Raw genomic sequence first — 19,555 nt, 5'->3', positions numbered from 1 at the left:
AGTGATAGGTTTTCTTGTCACTCGGGCTGTCCTTTTCCCTTTGACTGTAAGCTGACTGATCCCAAGTGGGGGTTCAACGCACACTGAAACAGCTCTCCTCAGGAATGTTGCCTTGATATTCTAGAACCTGAGGTCATAGCAGTGCAAATGACAGGCATCTTATTTCTTTAACGACAGGTGCACACCTGTCCTTCTCACTAATCTGAAGGGAGATGCTGTCGAAGGTATAATTTTTAAGGGTTTTTTTTTTTAACTTACCTTTGGTGGGAAATCCCTTTGCTTTGAGAGATAGCTCAAGTATAAGCATTTATCAAGCCAAGTGCCACTGGACTTTCCTCGGGGGACTCAAAAGGCCACAGGTTTCTGCCACGCGGCACAGCTGAGGAGCAGCAGGGGCTTCTCACCCCGGGACTGCTGGTCCGGGTCAGCAGGACGAGCCCCACAGCCTGGAAGCTGGGACGGGAAGGTCCTTCAGCCCAGGTAGTGCACTGGAATCCCCCTCACAAAAAATGGTCTTCTAAAGTCTGAACTATGCTAGCTTCTCCGAAGCCTATAGGGCTTTTTAGAACTTCTAGAAACCTCTACTTTAGGACTTCACTGAGCATGCCCAGGAAGTGGTGTGCTTGTGGCTTTCCTACCCAGCCCCAAGGGAGTCTAGTGACCAGGAGCAGGGATGGGCGGTGGCTGCCTGCCCACTGCTCTGAGTCTTCAGTGTCTCAGGAGGCTGAGGAATGTGTCTCTAGGACATGCTTTGTGGAGCTGTGAACCCCCAAAACACTTGGAGATGTCCAGGGACCCCAAAAATTAAGATGGAATTGCACATTGAGGGGAGGGGTCTACAGTCATAATTCAATGTTCTATTAAAGGGACAGCAAGAGAAAACTGCCACTATTACTATATAGTCTTGGCATCAGACTCCCAGCGAATGATTGCTTAGGGTTCTGAACTACCTGAGCAGGGCTGTCAACAAAAAACTATACAATTCCTCCCAAGTCAGGTTCTTCAGACATTGCTTCTTAATCACCTTCGCTCACTGGGCTCTAAGCAACTCTTGCCATCTTCTTAACCGTAACGTGTCCTATGTGAAGGCCGCCATGTTTCCTCAGCTTCCCACTCTGGTCCGAGTGCTTAACGGTGTTCAAGACACAGTAAGCACTCAACAGGGTGTCGAATAATGTGGCATACAGGAAAATTCAAGTTTATAAGAACAAAAATTAAGAGGTAATTACTTGCTTGGCAAAAAAGATTTACAATAAGATTCCTTTGAAGAGTGAACAACCGTTGTCCATGACAGCTGATTCCCACATTTTACCATTTCACTTGTGCCCAACTTTTCTAATCAAACATCTATTGTATGAAGTGACTAATCCGCATACCACACAGCTCCTTCACCTAAAAATAAAATTAAAAAAGAAATTCTTTTTTTATAGAAGGGTGACAACTATTTATGAAAAAGAAATGACAGTGTTAGAAACTGACCATTTTGTATAGCCCCCAACATACCTTCTTCGGGAAAGGATCTCCAAAGGGTACCCAAACCGGAAGGTAGAAACTGAGAACAGAACGTTCCCAAGGTGCCAGGTTTCTAGTTTTAAAAGAAATAACGCATCTTACCTCCGGAAATACTTTAAAATGTATCTTTACCATGGAAAGTTCTGAAAGTGTTGTTTTAAAGTATCTTTACAGCCCTGGCTGGTGTGGCTCAGTGGACTGAGTGCCAGCCTGGGAACCAAAGGGTCGCTGGTTCGATTCCCAGTCAGGCCACATGCCTGCAGGCCAGGTTGTCAGTAGGGGACGTGCGAGAAAAGTGTTACTATCCCTCTCTTCCCCTCTAAGAAATAAAATCTTTAAAAAAATAAATAAAGTATCTTTACAACAAAAAGTTTGAAGTGATTTTAAAATATATCTTTATAATGGAAAGTTCTGGAACTGATCAAAAGGTATCTCTAAAGTGGAATATTTGGAAAATTATCAAATTTAGTAACACTACAAGTGGGACAAACTGATACTATACAACACTTGATACAATAGAAAGGTGTTTAAATTTCATTGTTTCTAGACCACACTGTCCCACAGAAATATAATGCCAGCCTCATATGCAACTTTAAATTTTCTAGTTTTAAAAAAGTAAACAGAAATGGTTGAAATTTATTTTAATGCAGTTAATCCAAATTACTCAAAATATTATTTCAACCTGTATTCAGTACAAGGGAAAATTATTATTCAGATATTTTGTATCCTCTTTGTCATGCAAAGTCTTTGAAACTGGAAGTCTCTACACTTTTACAGAAAACCTCAACTCAGACTAGCCACATTCCCAGTGCTCTATAGACACGTGGTCAGTGGCTACATCATTGGACAGCACGGCTCTAGACCCAACTCCAATATAAGGAAAAGGAGTAGAACAAATGACCACCCACTCCCCGCAAGTGAAAGTACAGTACGTACTCCTCTGCCACATTCCTGAAGCCCTTAGGAGCAAGGAGCATGTCCTGTGCTGCTGTTCCGTGTTTGTCTGTTTTTGTGTATGTGGGTTTCCCCCACCTCACAATCGATTAAGCTCTAGGTATAGAGGTGGACAACTAGAAAGCTTGATTGATGCCACAAGACTTTGTTGGCATCTGAGTATTTTCTAATATGGATGTGAAGTTATGTTCAAAGACATTAAGGAGAGAAAACAGTTTAACAAAGTATCTGCTGACACCGAAACCTACCAGAGCCAGGCACATAGATATCTAATAAGTACTACCACAAACGACAGAAGGTATGAAGGCACCCGTCATCTCATTCCCACTTCAAAAATTTGTAGTGATTCTCCAGACAATTAAATCAATGTGGACTTTCATCCTGGAATGCAAGAATTGTTATAAGGTCCCATGTACTTACCTGTCTCTCCTTTTCCTCCCATTCCTCTGAGATAAACACGCCATCCCTGGCATCATTTCCCAAACTACCCATGCATTTGTGTTCCACACCCAGCTCAGGATGTGGCCCCGCTCCCTCAGCAGCTACTCCAGCCCCACGCATCCTTCACGTCCCATGCCATCTGTGAAGCCTCATCTGACTCAGGCCCACAGACACTGCTCCCTCCTCTGACCTAGTGGCCCTGAGAAGGCTGGCCGTGGCCAAACACACTTCTGGGCTCCACGTCTGCCTTCCCCAGTGTGCTGCAGTGGACTAAAAAGGCGGACAGAGGCCAGGGCTCCAATTCAGCTCTGCTGCTGAGGGACAGGACCTGGGGCAGGCCACTTTCCATCCCTAAGCCTGTTGTTTTAGACGTGGCCTCTCTGCTGTTTTCCCAGCACACCAGCCACATGCCCTTTCTTCACAGCCTTTTATCTGCTGAACCTGCAAGCCTACTTTTAGAATTTTACTCTGAACACACACCTCCACAAATATAAAACCACATGTATTCACAAGGTTTCTCACTACCTAATTCTACACAGATCCTATAAAATATCAAAGCTTAGAAGCAACCTGAATGCCCATCCATAGACCAGTTGAATAAACTATGAAACACCTTTATAATTATATTACACAAGGGGGAGAAGAGGAGGGACAGAAGGGAGGGAAGGGGGGAACAGGAGGGGGAAAGAAAAACACCTCTAGGATCTAAGGTGGGAAAGTATCCAGGCTATGTTGTGAACGTAAAAAAGCAAGGTGTAAATATACACAACATGCTACATGCTACTTTTTGAGTGAGAAAGGAGACATCAAAGTACATGTAAATATTTGCTTTATTTTCCAAAGAAGAAACACGAAAAAGAAAATTCAGAAACTAATGGAAATGGCTAGCTATATGGGGTGGGAATGTCATGCAAGAGTAAAAATTCCCTGAATGAATACAGTTTGACTTTTAAAACCATGTATTTTACTTATTCAAAACATAAATTAAAAAGAAAAAAGCCAACTAAAAATTTGAATAAAAGAAAGGACTAAAACCTCAAATAGAGAGTTCATTCAAGTAATATTTGAAAAAATGTACTGACTTTGTTTTAAAGACACAAAGAACTGCAAAAACTTTTTTGTGTGTATGTGTATGTATATGTCATAAGTCATAGTTACAGATTGACTTGTCAAATCTGTATTGTGTTCTTTTATCAGTTTCCTCATTGTTTAGAGGTGTACTAAGATTAAGTGTGTGTGTATATATATATACACATACACACACACTTAATCGGTTTGTCGTTAATAGTAGTATTGATTGGTAACTCTGAAATTATTAACAGAACAAATGAGTAAATATATTGAGGTTCTTGGGAACCAGAGTTCTCACTGTGTGAGAAGATATAAATATTTAAGGAGAGAAGGCAAGAAAGAATTGTGATAGTAGATAAATATTATGATTTAAAATATACATGAGGTCTGTCTGGAAAAAGTCCAGCCACTGTTAATATAACAAGAATGGTTTATATAACATCGATGTGGCCTGGCAGTCAAGGAGAATGGACTAGAATGAACAAAAACTATCTGAACTCGAAGGAAAAATAAGTCAATTTATGGTTGTGAGAGACTTTATCTTAGTACACCTCTAAACAATGAGGAAACTGGTAAGACAAAAGAATATAATACAGATTTGACAAGTCAATCTGTAACCATGACCTAATTTACATCTCTAGAACTCTACGATTGCAGAACCAACATTCTTTTCCAACTCACATGGAACGTGTATAAAACTGGGTCACATACTGGCCATAAGCTTGTCTTATGGGAGGCGGCAGAAGGCAGGCTGCTGAGGTGCTGACGTCAAGGTACTTGCTGTTCCTTGACTGGCTGGTGAGTATCTAGATTTCTGCTTTGCTGATAAATTCTGTCTTGCTGTTGTCCATGTTTTGTGTGTATTTTACATGTTTTATGTGTATCCTATGTATTTCTTGTTTACTTTTTGTGTGGTGCATTTTATTCCACAACTTAAAAATGTGCATTAAAGTCCTTTAGGAAGGAATGAATCTCCTATCAATACGATAAGCCCAGTGCAGCCTGGTTTCCCTCAGCACTTCGACTAATTGCTGTTTTTCCAGTTGAGCACCAGATGAAGTCATGGCTTATGCTTAGAGGCTTCCTTGTACAAAACCTACGTGCCGTCAAACACAAAAAGCTTCTTCAGCCCAGCAAGACGCTCACTCTGAGAGAGCCGCTGGGGACGTGAGGCGGAGGGAACCGAGCAGCCGTGGACCCCACGTGGACCCCGCTCACACAGAATCTGACGCAGCACAGGTTCACAGGCTCGCTTCACAAACAGGCACCATCACCCACATTATTAAAGGTATTTTCCTCTCTCCTTTTTTCCCCAGGCACACAGTCTAATCGGCCTCAGTTCAACATAAGTAGGCTTGTGTTTAGGAACCAGGAAAGAGCACTTTGATTCGGGGAATAACTAAGGTTATGCAGATGGAGGGAGCAGCAAAAGAATGAACCTAAAGGAGGGCCAACACGAAGCAGCTGCCCCAAAGGAACCGATACAAATAACGTGACCATAGCCTATACTAATACTAAGCCAATACACCCTGGCTGGTTGGTTATTATTATTATTATTATATTATTATTATTATTATTATTCACTAACATCTACTGAGGGCTCATCATCCTCATCATCAGGAACATTATAGAAAGCTTACCACTTGCCAGGCACTATACTCTATACATGATTTTTCTAGATGGTTTCATCTCACCATCTCCCAATAAGCCTAGACAAGTAGGCACATTATTGGTTCTATTTTATAGGTGGAGAAAATAGGCTGAGTAAGGGGCCATGATCATCACCCAAGTAGTGAATGGAAGAAATGGAATCCAACCAGCTGGCCTGACCGCAGCACCTGTGATCTGGCCCACTCCACTGCAGTGCCTGCCCCGAACAGTTCAGGCGTGATTTGCACGTGATGATCTCCAAGGGCTCTTTCAACTCCACGTTCTATGATCTGATTTGATGAACCCATGACAAAGCATTCTACTAGGCCCAGAAATCTCAAATTGTACCAAGCAAAATAAAGAAGCTCAACAAAATCTCTTTACATGATCTGAAAGTTAGAATTCAGGCTCCTTAAGGTTATCAGGATTGGTTCTTCCCCATACTGACTCCTCAAGCAATGGAAAAGTTTCTCTCCTCTGCCAGTCAACACCTAATATTGTTTCCTCATTATGAAGACAGATGGCACAGATAATATACACAGACATTCCAGCAAGAATAAAAAAAATTTGCAATATCTGCAATACAGTTGGCATGGTCTTTAAATACAATCAGACTCAAGACAAATTTGATAACTGCAATTTTCTGGGTGGAAAAAGTCCCCTCTTTTTAAAATGCCTAAATTTGGTGTAGATGAAATAAACTGCTTACAAACTATTAATATTAGCCTTGGAAAACATATTGGTGGTTAATTGAATATATCAAAGCTAAAAAAAATCTTCTAAATACAAGACTGTTTTTGTTCTTTATACAAAATACTTAGTGATCAGTCAGGTCAAAATATTCTCATTTGTTCTTTTAAATAGTCATGAGAGTTCTTTTGTTTAAAACACAAAACTAGCTGTCTAATGTACTTTTTTCTCTTTAAAGGAGAAATAAAGCTAACTCCGTAATGGATGTAAAAAGCTGGTAGACATGCCTTAGCCTTCAGGAGTAGCACAAGGTACACCTCACAGAAGCACAGTGACACCTTTGTGTTGATGTGAAAGGCTGGAAGCTGCTGGGAATTAGCAGTGATGTTTTTAAATTAAAAAGAAAAGTATGACAAACTGTTTCTCTTGGAGGCTCTACGGAAAAAAAATTTATTAGGTCTGGGAATCCAAGACGACTTGGTATAATTATGATTACGTGCAGAATTGAATGGTTAGAAATGAAATCTATATAGGGCCAGCCTAAGGTTCTCATCGTCAATCTGTAGGCACCAAATAGTAGCATCCCCAGAAACCAGGGAAAATCTCCAGTTTGCAAGAGTCTAATGAACCAGATAGACCACGGTATCACCGATATCTTCCCGGAGCCCATTTTCCGTAAGATAAACCTTCTTGCTCGTGAGGTCTATGTGGAAAACCGCGTGCTCAGAAATGAGGGTCTTCCCAGTTTGCTCTTTTCCCAGGACAGGAATCCGCCGAGGCCCCAACAGTGGGTCATCAAATCTCATCAGTTTCACTTTGGAAATATCTACAGCAAAAAAAGATGCTTGATATGAGCATTTAATTACTGACTCAAACCCATGCCCTGACTCTGATAATTCATGTCTTAAACACAACGATCACTACATCTAAAATATATTTTCATCAGATTATGAAATAGGACCCAATCTCAGAAAGGAAAGCTAAACCTAAGCAATCATCCTCTGTCAGCTTTTACCCAGATCAATTGTCAGAGATCCTGTGTAACACATGCCCTGGAATTACAAACTGAGGGGAAGGGGTTGAGTCTAATTTTGAGCAGTATCCTGTATGGCCTCTCAAACCACTTTTTATATGCTTCAATTAACCATTTTCCAGAATATCAGAAAATATACTTCTCTTCCTTGTCTTGCTTCCTGGAATATATTAAAACTGTAAGAGTTACTGGGGTTTTTTGGAAGACACTTTTAGAAAAAAAGAATTACTATTCTAATACATAGCACAATGAGTTTCTTGTTTTATTCAAAGGATGAAAGTGTTTGCGTTAACAGGCTGATGAGAGACAAGGAGAGAAGGGGAAGGGCAAGGGCAAAGGGCACAGATTTTAGAAGTTAAAGCTTCTGGAAGAGCTCCAATCCTCCCCTGCTTGCGATTTTCCTGATCTGCTCTTGTGCAAGCTGATAAGACGGCTCCTGGCAAAGAAAACACTTGCCCCTTGATCAAATTTATGATCCAACAAGCCTGCCAACAACTGAGCCTGAAAAAAAGTTTATTTATTTCAGCAATTCTGAGATTTTCCAACCCCAAGTGATTTTATTTTATATAGAGGAAAAATATGATAAATGACTACAAATGGTGATTCTAAGTGTAGCCTGGCTAGTTATGTTTAACCTGAGCCACAGAAACAGAAGATATTTTCCAAATTACTTCCCACCCCTTTCTAAAGTAGATCGCTGGGTGGTCCGTGAGCTCCACTCCCAATTATGTTGCTTTGAGAGTATGAAGCTTAGCAAGAGAGGGATAAGAGATAAAAGGAGACACAAAAGCAGCTGGCGGCTATGCCAGAAGTACAAGTTATCCACGCATTCTCTTCTCCTTGGGAAACAAAGATGGAAGGGCTACAAGTTTACAGGCAGGATCTTGGGGCTTATAGAGCAATTACCTGTGACTACCATGAAGACAAACCCTGCCTGAGAATCTCTAGAGAGTCCATCTCTGCAGAGGGCATGAAATCTATTCCCAGATACAGCACAAGCCCTGAGTTAAAACAGGAAAGGAGCAGATACGGCCTGCATGACAGCTCTGGTCTCATTTGGGGTAAAAATACGATTCATTTTAACAGCTTTGCAATTCGGCGTGCTCACCAGTGATACCAAATTATTTTGCTATGGAAGCAGTGACAAGTTCTGCCAGCAGATTTTATGCACAAGGCCTCTTACTGCAGATCTGCCTGTGTGTGTGTGTGTGTCTCCCCCTAAAGCAGACCTCCCTCATCATTCCAAGCAATTCTGAATCAGACTATTTCAAAGAAGCCTTAACACTCAATCAGGCTTCTAAGTGACAAAACACATTTGCTTTGATGTTTCACCATGTAGTTCATTACTGCCAATAAATCTTGGAGCCTCCTTAGTGGTCTGTCTTTTCTTATCCCAGACCTCACTGAAAATGCTGAAATCTGAGTCTGCAACTACACAAGATTTAAGGCACTTAGAGAAGAGATGAGAGTAACTGAAATTCACCAGGGACTGATAATGTGAAATGGAGCCTTTCACGAACTCCAAGTTATTGGTTCATATGTGGCAGGGTTGCGAGTGATTTCAAGTCATTATCATCAAATAGTTGCTCAGTGGTCTTTGTGAAGCAAAATGATGTTTTTAGCCCCGTTCCTCCTGGACTTGGACCACAATCACCCCCAACACAATGGGCACTAACTGGATGACTTGCTGGTCACTGCGGCAGGCGGACGGGGAGCCCTGTTCCCGCACTTCACTCCTTTGCCGTCTCACATCCTCCACCCCTTCAGACATCAAAGCATGCTGCTGGCTTCTGGAAAAGTCTCGGGGTCAGAGCTCTTCTGTAGGTACTTGGGAGAATATGAATTTCAAACTCCCCTAACATTTCTAACTATTTTTAAATTTCACAACAGCTACTAATAAGAAACTTACAGGACTTTATTCACAGCAAGTCTAACAAAGGACATAGCATAAGCATTATGCCAGAGGTTCAGGGAAGAACCTAGTCAGTGCTGTGTCTGAGTACATGCTAACCGAGGCAGGCTGAACATTATTATAATACAATTTTTAATACAGGAATACATTCTCTCATGCGTTATCACCTCAAGATAATCCTAGTCAGTAGGTCCACACAAATATCTGTTTTTTTAAAAGCCACCAAATTGTTCTTTGTGGCAACGAGTTCTTCCTTTCAAAATTTTTTCATGATTCATATATGCAATATAAAACAGCCAAATAAAGCCAAAAAATGGCTTCTTGTTTATTCATATTTAAAAACTGTCCGCCTGCTGTCCGCCTTGGAGCCTATGGCTGCAAAGATGGCACTCCCACTCTACCGTCCCTGGTTAACCGAGGGAACAGGACTGGTACCTGTAAAAACATGGATGGACCTCGAAGACATTTTGATAAATGGAATAAGCCAGACACAAAAGGACAAATATTGCATGGTTCTAAATAAAGGCAGAAAGTAGAAAAGTGGTCACCAGGGACTAGAGGGGGGCAGAATGATGGAGAGTTATTATTTAGTGGGTACAGGGTCTCGGCTTAAGGTGATGGGAAAGTCCTGGCGGTGGACAGCGTGACGGCCGCACAACAATGGGAATATATTTAATGGCAGTGAACCATATACTTCAAAATGACTACAATGGCCAACTTTGTTGTGCATATTTTACCACCATTTTAAAATAATGTCGAAAAACAATAAAACCTCCAGCCCTGATATACTGCTGACACAGAGTGAAACAAATACGAGCGCACCCACCCCACTGGCTGCCACACATCCTGTCCTCTCACCCTCACGGGTACCATTTTCATGCCCTGTCTAAACAATACAGAGCACTGATAATGCCCTGTTCTCATTACAAAATCATAAGCATGTAGTTCTGTAACATAACAATATCAGACTCAGGCACAGCATATGACATTTTAGGTAAAATGTTCAAATTAAAACTATAAGTTATTACACACATATTATTACCCCACCAACCATACTCAACCAGGCCTTACTACTGCCGGACCCTGGATGTTCTGCATAAATTCATCCCCGATCACCACAGTTGGAAATAATCTCACCCTTTGCCTCACTGGCCATCAGTTTTATCTATACCTCTCTTAACTGCACTCAGCAGTTTCTCCTTAGATTAGGAGTATGTATGTCAGTAGCTTAGTCCCCCATCCCTTCACCAGATGCAGTGTCCTAATGAGCAGTACTTTGTGGGCTCCCCAAACCCCCTGTGCATACATAGGAGTCTCTACAAACACACCTAACTCTGCATACACTACACATGATAGTTGATCAAGAAGTGCCCACAGAAAGTGAATGAATGACTTCAAGAGAAAAAAAAATAACATGGTACAATGAATTCCAAAGGGCTATTTTAAATCTTCTGTCTTAATGGTATACCGTTACCTGGAATAGAGTCCCATAAATTAGGTCACTGTCTGGGACTTACAAATCTATTCAGAAGAAGTTGATACTAATGGAATGTGGCCGAATCAACTCTTGATTGCCATCAAGAAGAAGGGAGATAATGCAAAATAAGGAATCTCAACATTAACCTGTCTTCATAATTGGGAAGAAAAATAATAAAGACACACTAACTCCCTTCACAGCATGCTCAGCCTAAGATGTGACTGAGTGATTAAAAAAACCCTATAAACTACTACATAAATATAATCATAGATTTTGACTTAATCCTGACAAGAAATTAAATTCACATATTTTACTTGCAGGCACATTGTTTAGAAGAATGACCTTTGGAGTCAGATGGATCTGAGTTTGAATTTCAGCTCAAGGATTTATAGCTGAATGAACTTCGCAAGTTATTTAGCCTTTCTGACCTCCACTTTATCATCTATAAAAGGGGAGTAATAATACCCTGTGTTACAGTGTCACAAAATGATCAGATGGCTAATACATGGCACACATTCACTAACATTTACTATTTATCTCCCTTCCCTAAGAACAAACCCAACTGGGCAAGTTAGTTTAGAATATTAAGAGTATGTGTTCCTTAATTCTGAAAACCTCTGAGAGAAAGAGAAATTGCTTGTTACAATTTAAAGGTAGATGGGGGTCTTAGAAAAATATCTAATCTGGCGTCCTCACTTTACTAAAGGGGAGATCAGTTTAGAGTTGAATGGCATGGCCAAGTCACCAAGCTACCTACTCACAACGTCCCAACGAGAATATAGGTTTCCTGGTGCTGGGTCCAATACTCTTCCCACAACACTACACAGCTATCCCTAAGCGCGTCAGCTACTTTTCTTTCTAGGCTTAGAATTCATCAAATCCATAAGCTACTGCCAAATGTGCGGGGAAACCATTTACCTTTGATTCCTCGGTCCATTTTCATTAAACGCCTGATTATAGAATCACAGGTATCTCCTTGCCTGATTTCAATTTTGGTTGAGAAGTGACCATTGGACGGCTGGGGATTCACTATGAAAACCGACACACCAGGCTAGGAAAATAAAAGAGAAAATAATTGTTATAGGAAATCAAACCTGAATACTCTGAATGAAGAGGACTCTCGGCTACATTTTTAATGTCCAATGAAAGACAGACTTAATGCTGGCATTCTGAAATCATGACAGAGGGACACTCAAACATGAAAAAAATGTACAAAGCTCATGCTTACAATCAAACACCTAGATAAAATGACAACTACAAATATCAATATGATGATGGATAATAATAATTATGTTTTCTCCTCTACAACTACCCTCATTTACTGAATTTCTACTATGTAGCAGGCACTGTCCTAAGCATCATTATTCCTATATCCTGAAAGGTAGTTCTTTGAGACCTCTTTTCACAGATTCAGAACTGAGAACTGGGAAGACTGACAAGGTAGGCCAAGGTCATAAAACCAAAAAGGGAGAGCCAGGATTAAACCAGTTCTATCTCATACCACCTCCTGCATTCTGTAGGCTATGTAATAAAAGATTCTGCTCATTATCTAAGATATCTAAGTCCACTGATTATCAAGAAAAGGGCATTTTATGGACTCTCACAACTGCAGTCCACCGGACTTGGACAAATGCTGCCATTCGGAATGGATTCTTGGAGAATAAATAAATAGAATCCTCCAAAACTCCAAAAGCTATTTATCTTCACTAATAGTAGCCAAATAATAAGGGGGAAAATAAATTCCAGCATAACTTAAGATAATCCATCTATTTCATTGATGCCAGAAATCAAAATATCTTGAAAAACATTCTCAAACCAAGACTCATCTGAAGAATGAAAGTGCCTTTTCACTTTTTTAAAAATTTCACATTTCAATTTCCACTGTGTTTTTAAAAATAAAAACCAGGTTTTGAAAATCATATTTTTATTTTTTAACCAAAAAATAACATCTGATGCCATCTATTATTGAAGAGAAAGGAAAAGCAAATATTGCACCAACCAGAAAATTTGGAGACCGAAAATCCATCCCAATACCCAACCAACTGTGTGGCCTGGACCAAACCAACCATTTAAGTTCTCTGGCCCTCACTTCATCCGATGTAATGATCTCTCAGGTCTCTTCTAGCTCTAAAATGCAATGATTCAGTGAGATTATTTCAAGTTACCTCTGTTCTAAAAACATTAAGTGGTTTCCCAGGACAGCATTCTTCCCTGATTTTATCTTCTGCTTCAGAGGCAAACTTGACTTCTATGTGTTCCAGCTAAACCGAGGGGGAAAAACGGGAGTCATTAGTACTACTTAGTATGACTGGAATAAATCATGACCTCATTTCATCAAAGAGCAAAACTAGGTTCTCCACTTAACATGAAATGGTCTGTGCAATTTTATTATTTTCCATATAAACGCTGAATGAAATCTATAATCAATGATTTAACACTGATCTTAGATGTCTCCTAGTGCTGTTATTGATATAATCATGTTTAACATTTTCTATAATGAAATCTGTGAATTACCTGCTATATAAAAGAAAATGAAAAATCAGCATAAAAAGGCTGAACTTAAATAAAGTTCAGACATCTAGAATTTGAGAATAAAAGGTTTCCACCTAAATAAACACAAAAATGTTACATATTGTATATGCCTGAATATAAGATGATCCTAAATGTATCCCCATTCCCCAAAGATCCAAGAAGTTTTTGACTTCCATGAATATATATGAATATTTAGAAATATCCTTAAAATAGATGTCTAGTAATATTTATTAATTTAATTATTAACTTATTTATAATTGCATGACATAAAGGAGTTATTAAGAAATAACTATCTTCCATTCTAATATGAAACAATTTTATTCAAATTCCAAACCTTCATTTTTTTTTTTTTCATTTCAGTGTCTTCATTATCACTAGAACCACTTTGTCTTCTAACAGTTTTTCTAGAGCAAATTGCCTTTCCTTCTGCCTTAGTTGCCTGAGAGACAGCATTTTTAGAATCGATACATGAAGCTGTAACGGGGGCCAGATGGTGGGCAAGTGAGAATGTGTGAAAGCTCTCGGTAATGTTCTAGTTCTTGAGCTGGTAGTAGATTCATGGATGTTCATTATATAATTATTTGTTAAAAAACAGAATGTAATCTATATATAGGAAATATGGTTGATAATATCAGAATAACTTTGTATGGTGACAGATGGTTACTAGACTTCTCACAGCGATCACTTCATACTGTATATAAATGCCAAGTACTTATGTCATATACCTGGAACTAATATATTTATGTCAACTATACTTTTAATTAAAAAGAGCTTTACATTCCAGAATAAAAATTTTTAATAAATTAAAATTTAAAAGCATGACCAGACATGGACCAATAACAATTTATCATGAACCAAGGATTCTATTTAACCCAATTCTATGAAACTAAGGCCTAAAAGGAAGGGGAAGGGGGAAGAAGCAATTCAGAGTACCCCATAATATGAGAGGTTTTGAATGTATATGAGGTCTCTCATTTTTAAAAAATTAATTGCAGGGGTGAATATCCAGGTATATCTAGTTATTATTTTATGTATAGAATAATTGATAAGTGAAATAAGACAACAGATCATTTTTTTCTTTCTGCAGCTTCTATATGTATCCATTCTCTTTCCCTCCAAAAAAATGTTGACTGATATATTTGGCAAAGTTACTAAATACAGAAGTTTATAAAATGTTCATTATAAAACAAAAGCACTGGATTATATTTACTATGGTTAACTAGTTATTACAATTCCTACCCCTCTTACCTCAAGGGAATTGGTCAGGTAGACTCTATTCTCCATAAGCACTGTCTGTTCATCAAACTCTAATTGCAAATCCAGAACACGGGGTCCCACCTTCTCCAGATTTTCCTAGCAGCCAAAATGGTTTTGAAAAACAAAAACATTAAGAATATGTTGAAAAGAATATATTTCCTCCAAAGCAATCATTCTTCTCTCAATTGATAAAATCTTCAAATTTGAACAATTAAAGGCAAGGCCTTGGACTCATGGTTTCCCTTATCTATGTCTGCTTGTTAATGAAATTACTAGCTCAGAGTAATTATCATTTAAAATATGATAAGATTATGGCAGCAATGAAAAGACTGGAAAGACGAGGTTTACAGATTCATAAAATAAATATGATTTTATCATTGTTTTATTTAGATTGATTTAATATGCAAACCCAAAGAACTTGCTTGGACAAGGAATCAAACAAATGTGTGAAGATACCCCTTCAGGTAACCAAAATAATAATAAATCTTCCAAGATACCAAATCTGTAAAGCTATTTCAGAGAATATAAATTACTAGTAAGTTCCCTAATATACTCCTACAAATTTAAAAATAAAATTTAAAAGGCCATAATATATAATACTGTTGCAAATACAAAACAATTTATTTTCTTAATTTTCCTGAACATGAAATAAAATATTTGCCAACGGAAAATATAACTTTGGAGAGCCAAGTTCATGCACAAATACAGCTAACTGCCTAGAACAGGCTGCACTTATGTGAAAGTGACCTGACATGATTCCTAATATTTATTGTCTTCATTTACCATCCAGGTCTGTTTCTTTTCCGGTGGGGAACAAACATGCTAAAAAGCCAATTTCTTATTACCAGAGTTATTAAACACTTTTCAACACCACTAATATGTCTGGCAAATCACCAATATTACTGAAAAAATATATTACTACTTAAATAGCCTAACGCTGGCTTTTCAAAAAGCCAACTCTTGAATCTAAAGCCATATAACTAATTTTCAAATCAGTTTCTCTGAATTCAGTTAAGGCATGTCATTAACATTTGCTGCCTTTGCAACCAACAATGGGACATTTTGTTGCATCCATATATTCACAATGGATGTGGCACTCTAACCAACGGGAACAATGACTTAGGAGCATGCCGGCAGACAGTTTATAACTTGACTGGGATCAGTCAATCCAGAATGCTAAATTATTTCTCAAACTTGAAATACGATAAGGCTAAGATCATTAATTCTGTCTAGGAGAATTAAAAGGCTCTCCAAAGAATCTACTCCAATATAGGAGAAGCCAAGAGTCTGGGTCTCCATCAGGCAGGCATCTGTAGCCTAGAAGGTTCAAGAACTAATCTAAAGTACAAGAATAACCACTATGTACCCAGCAGGCTAGAGGGCACCAACTTACATTTGAAAAAAAAACTTAATGAGCTTACTTCTTGACAGGTAATATTTAAGTATGTTAAAACTGCATTATTTCATTGACTCCTCACAGCACTCTTAAAAGGTAGGTTCTATTAATTTCCTCATGTTACAGATAAAAAACCATGTGGCCAAAAGAATTTTAGTGATTTGTCTAGGGCCTCACAACTAAGAAATAACAGGCAAACGGGATTTGGACCAAGATGTGCCTGACCTCAGAGCCTAAGATCTTAAGCAAACGACAGCCTTCTTTTATTTCTTTTTGTGAAGAAATCCAATAGATCAACTATGTACAAGAAAAAAACTAAGAATCTAACTCAGTGATTCTTCATAGGGGAACTCCAGGGGGGATGCTGAATGTGCCTGCAGGAGACATTTAGCAATGTCTGAAGACATTTCTGCTTGTCACAGTTGAGAGGGGTGAAGGAGAGGTCCCACTGGCATCTAGTGGGCAGATGCCAAGGACACTGCTAAACCCTACATGGGGGTGAACCACCAGTGGCCCACGGGCTGCATGTGGCCCAGGACGGTTATGAATGTGGCCCAACACAAAATCATACATTGACTTAAGACATTATTTAGTTTTATTACTAAGTTTTATTACCTAGATATATACATTTGCTATACCAGTGATCACAAACTTGGGTCCTGCTTGACAATTTTAAAAGATTATCAAAAGAGCCACTGCATAATTAGGGTTATTATTTGAGGACTTTTTTTGCTTATCTATGGTGGCCAATATCATGAAAATTATATATGGACCTTTTATTTGCTCATCAATTTTTGTTCACATTTGTGTATTTATTTAATGTGTGGCCCAAGACAACTCTTCTACTTCCAGTATGGTCCAGAGATGCCAAAAGGCTGGACACCCCTGCCCTACATTGTACAGGACATCCCCCCACAACAAAGAACTATCTGGCCCAGAATACCAATAGAACCATCGCTGAGAAACCTGGTCTCACCACCACGGTACACAACATTTATCCTGTTAATGCTAAACTTATACAAATGTTGGATCTTAATGCCAGTAACCGGATCTACTAAAAATACCCTAATGTAAATCAAAAGAATATGCTTCCACCCCAAACGAAAAGGAAGAGAAGGTAGAACATGAAGAGAATCATTTATTGCAGCAATTCTAAACCAGTTTTTCTTCCACAAGAACAATTTTTACATACTCAGCAACTCCACAGATAAACCCCAAGTCTGGTTGTGCGTTTCCCATAACCACTGATTTAGAAATGCTATTTCAGCAGATTTCTTGGGGGTGACTTCCCCCTTCCTTGTACTGTCCTATCGAACCATTATTCATGTGGCCACAGCTGCACAAGGTCCACAGCTCACCTTAATCATGGCAACAAACGGCATCACTTTCTTCATATATTTCTTCAATTCTGGCAAACTGCCTAGTTCAGTAGCAATGATTTTGTTATCAGGCAATTGTCCACCATTGTTCTAAAAGAAAAAAAAAAAAAGAGTTGGGGAGGAAAGCGGAGAAAAGTGTTTTAAAGAAGATGCAGAATTGATGTGCCTGTAGGAAGTCAGGCGGACACCGGGTGAAGCCTCTACCAGTCTGCCCGAGCACGGCAGAGGAGGGTGCAGCCCTAGCACCACAAGGAAGGGAAAGGTGACAGAATAATACCAAAAGGAGTCTCCTATTCCCTCTAAATGCAGACACCGCGTGATTTTCAGGGTAAGGAAGGAATTAGACGCACCATACTGAATAGTAATTTTTTCTTTTTTTTAATATATTTTTTAAAGATTTTATTTATTTTTAGAGAGGGAAGGGAGGGAGAAAGAGAGAGAGAGAGAAACATCAATGTGCAGTTGCTGGGGACCATGGCCTGCAACCCAAGCATGTGCCCTGACTGGGAATCGAACCTGTGATGCTTTGGTTGGCAGCCCCAGCTCAATCCACTGAGCTATGCCAGCCAGGGCTCAACTTTTTTCTTATAATAATGGCACTTTCAGGATTATACTATTAGATCTTACCTTGTGAGGAAATAGTCTTATAGACTTTTAAAAGTATTCCCTTAGTTATATCAAAATGAAGAACTACACATAACTATCATACAGATTTATAGGTCTGCTATTGAACACTTTTTATAAACTGTTACCACAAACATGAACAAGAGTCCCTAGCTACGGTTCTGTTAAAAATAGTATTATTTCCATCTACTCAAAACCAAGTACCTGCATTTCCTACCATAACATGCGTAAGTCCCAAATGTGCTGCTTGAATTTAAATTCATTTCTGCAAACATCAACTGTCCCCTCTGATAGAGTGAAAAAGCAAGCGGCCTTTCCCGAGTTTCAGGTGACTACTCATTTTCTCCTGGTTGGAGAAGCACAGTATCAAAGCCAAGCACTGGGAATGAATCAAAATGAAAAGTAGCATATAGTAATATTTCTGATAATCCATTTACTTTCAATTCTAACCTTTACTAAGCAAGGTACATGGGAAATATTTTTTCTCTATTTGTCAGTGCTTTGCTTTGAAATACAGATAAAAGAGAACAGGAGAGGGTAGGAAACACTCCTTCCCCTTGTCACTAAAAAGGTGCCATATTCAACATAAGAACATTCTTCTTGATTACAAACTAACATTCTTTTGCTCCTTTTGGATAAAAAAAAATTTTTTAAGGAAGCTAATCGTTCTGAATAATGCCAAAAGATGATGTCATTTTGAAACTATGTAATAACTAGTCAATGAATACGATGCAAAAATAAAACCTCTAGAGAGTAGTGGGGTCCTGATAGGTGTGGCTCAGTTGGCTGGTTTGTCATCCCACAAAGCAAACGGCTGCCGGTTTGATTCCCGGCCAGGGCACATGCCTGGACTGTGGGTTTGGTGCCCGGCTAGGGTACTTACGAGATGAAACCAACAGATGTTTCTCTCTTATGTCAATGTTTTTCTCCCTCTCTTTCTCCATCCTTTCCCCTCTCTCTCAAAATAAATAAACAAATAATAAGTATTGTAAGAGAACAATGGTGATGCATTTTTCAATACATGGGACATTATATACAATATTTAGTTCTACTGCTTCCTTGAAAATGCTGGTATGAATATGCAACTCACTGAGGCACACTCCCACTTTTCACTTTGCTACCTCTGAACGCAGCTTTTCCTTTCCCTGATAAGCCAAAATCTGAGAGCATATCGTAAAGGCTCTATTTCTACTACACACAATCAAACAACAAAGTAGTTCTCCATAAAAACAGGTTCACAGAGAATAAAAACACTTGCCATTCTCTTTCCATCCAATTCTGCAAGTGTAATTTTTCTGAGTATTTCTTAATTAACTACAAAAATTATTGAGGCAAAATTCTAATAAAGGTCTGTAAAATCAAAGCTAAGGATTTTTTCTTTAGGTTATCACTTTATGCTTTGGCCATAATCCCTATTCTTTCTCTCTCTCTCTGAGTGCACCTTCCTGTTTTGCATCTAAGTTTAAAGAACTAAGTATAAATACTGAGATTCCTTTCATTATAACTATCATATTTAATAGCTATTTACCTGACAGAGCCAAAAACAACATCAAGCTCTCCATTTCTATGGGTAATTATTAAACTGAACATTTTCTTGTAAATTACTCAAGAGCCACACTTCAAGATT

The 19,555-nt window shown here is 38.9% G+C and overlaps 1 protein-coding gene across 1 annotated transcript in view; it reads right to left on the bottom strand.

Annotated features, from left to right (window-relative positions):
* Nucleotides 1-6,738: 6,738 nt before the first annotated feature.
* The window catches only part of LARS1 (leucyl-tRNA synthetase 1), a 52,819-nt gene continuing 40,002 nt past the window's right edge, over nucleotides 6,739-19,555 (bottom strand). The window contains exons 28-32 of the mRNA XM_045825316.1: nucleotides 17,284-17,394; nucleotides 14,521-14,625; nucleotides 12,906-13,001; nucleotides 11,659-11,791; nucleotides 6,739-7,144 (exon numbers count right to left, since the gene is read on the bottom strand). Coding sequence (XP_045681272.1) covers nucleotides 6,939-7,144; nucleotides 11,659-11,791; nucleotides 12,906-13,001; nucleotides 14,521-14,625; nucleotides 17,284-17,394 — 651 coding nt within the window. The 3' untranslated portion in view covers nucleotides 6,739-6,938. The remainder of the gene's footprint in view (nucleotides 7,145-11,658; nucleotides 11,792-12,905; nucleotides 13,002-14,520; nucleotides 14,626-17,283; nucleotides 17,395-19,555) is intronic.

The sequence above is a fragment of the Phyllostomus hastatus genome, unplaced genomic scaffold, assembly GCF_019186645.2.
Source record: "Phyllostomus hastatus isolate PE091 unplaced genomic scaffold, TTU_PhHast_1.1 phas_contig_150, whole genome shotgun sequence".
Taxonomy (NCBI): Eukaryota; Metazoa; Chordata; class Mammalia; order Chiroptera; family Phyllostomidae; genus Phyllostomus; species Phyllostomus hastatus.
The sequence above is the reverse complement of the archived record's forward strand: the minus strand, read 5'-3'. Positions and strand labels throughout refer to the sequence as shown.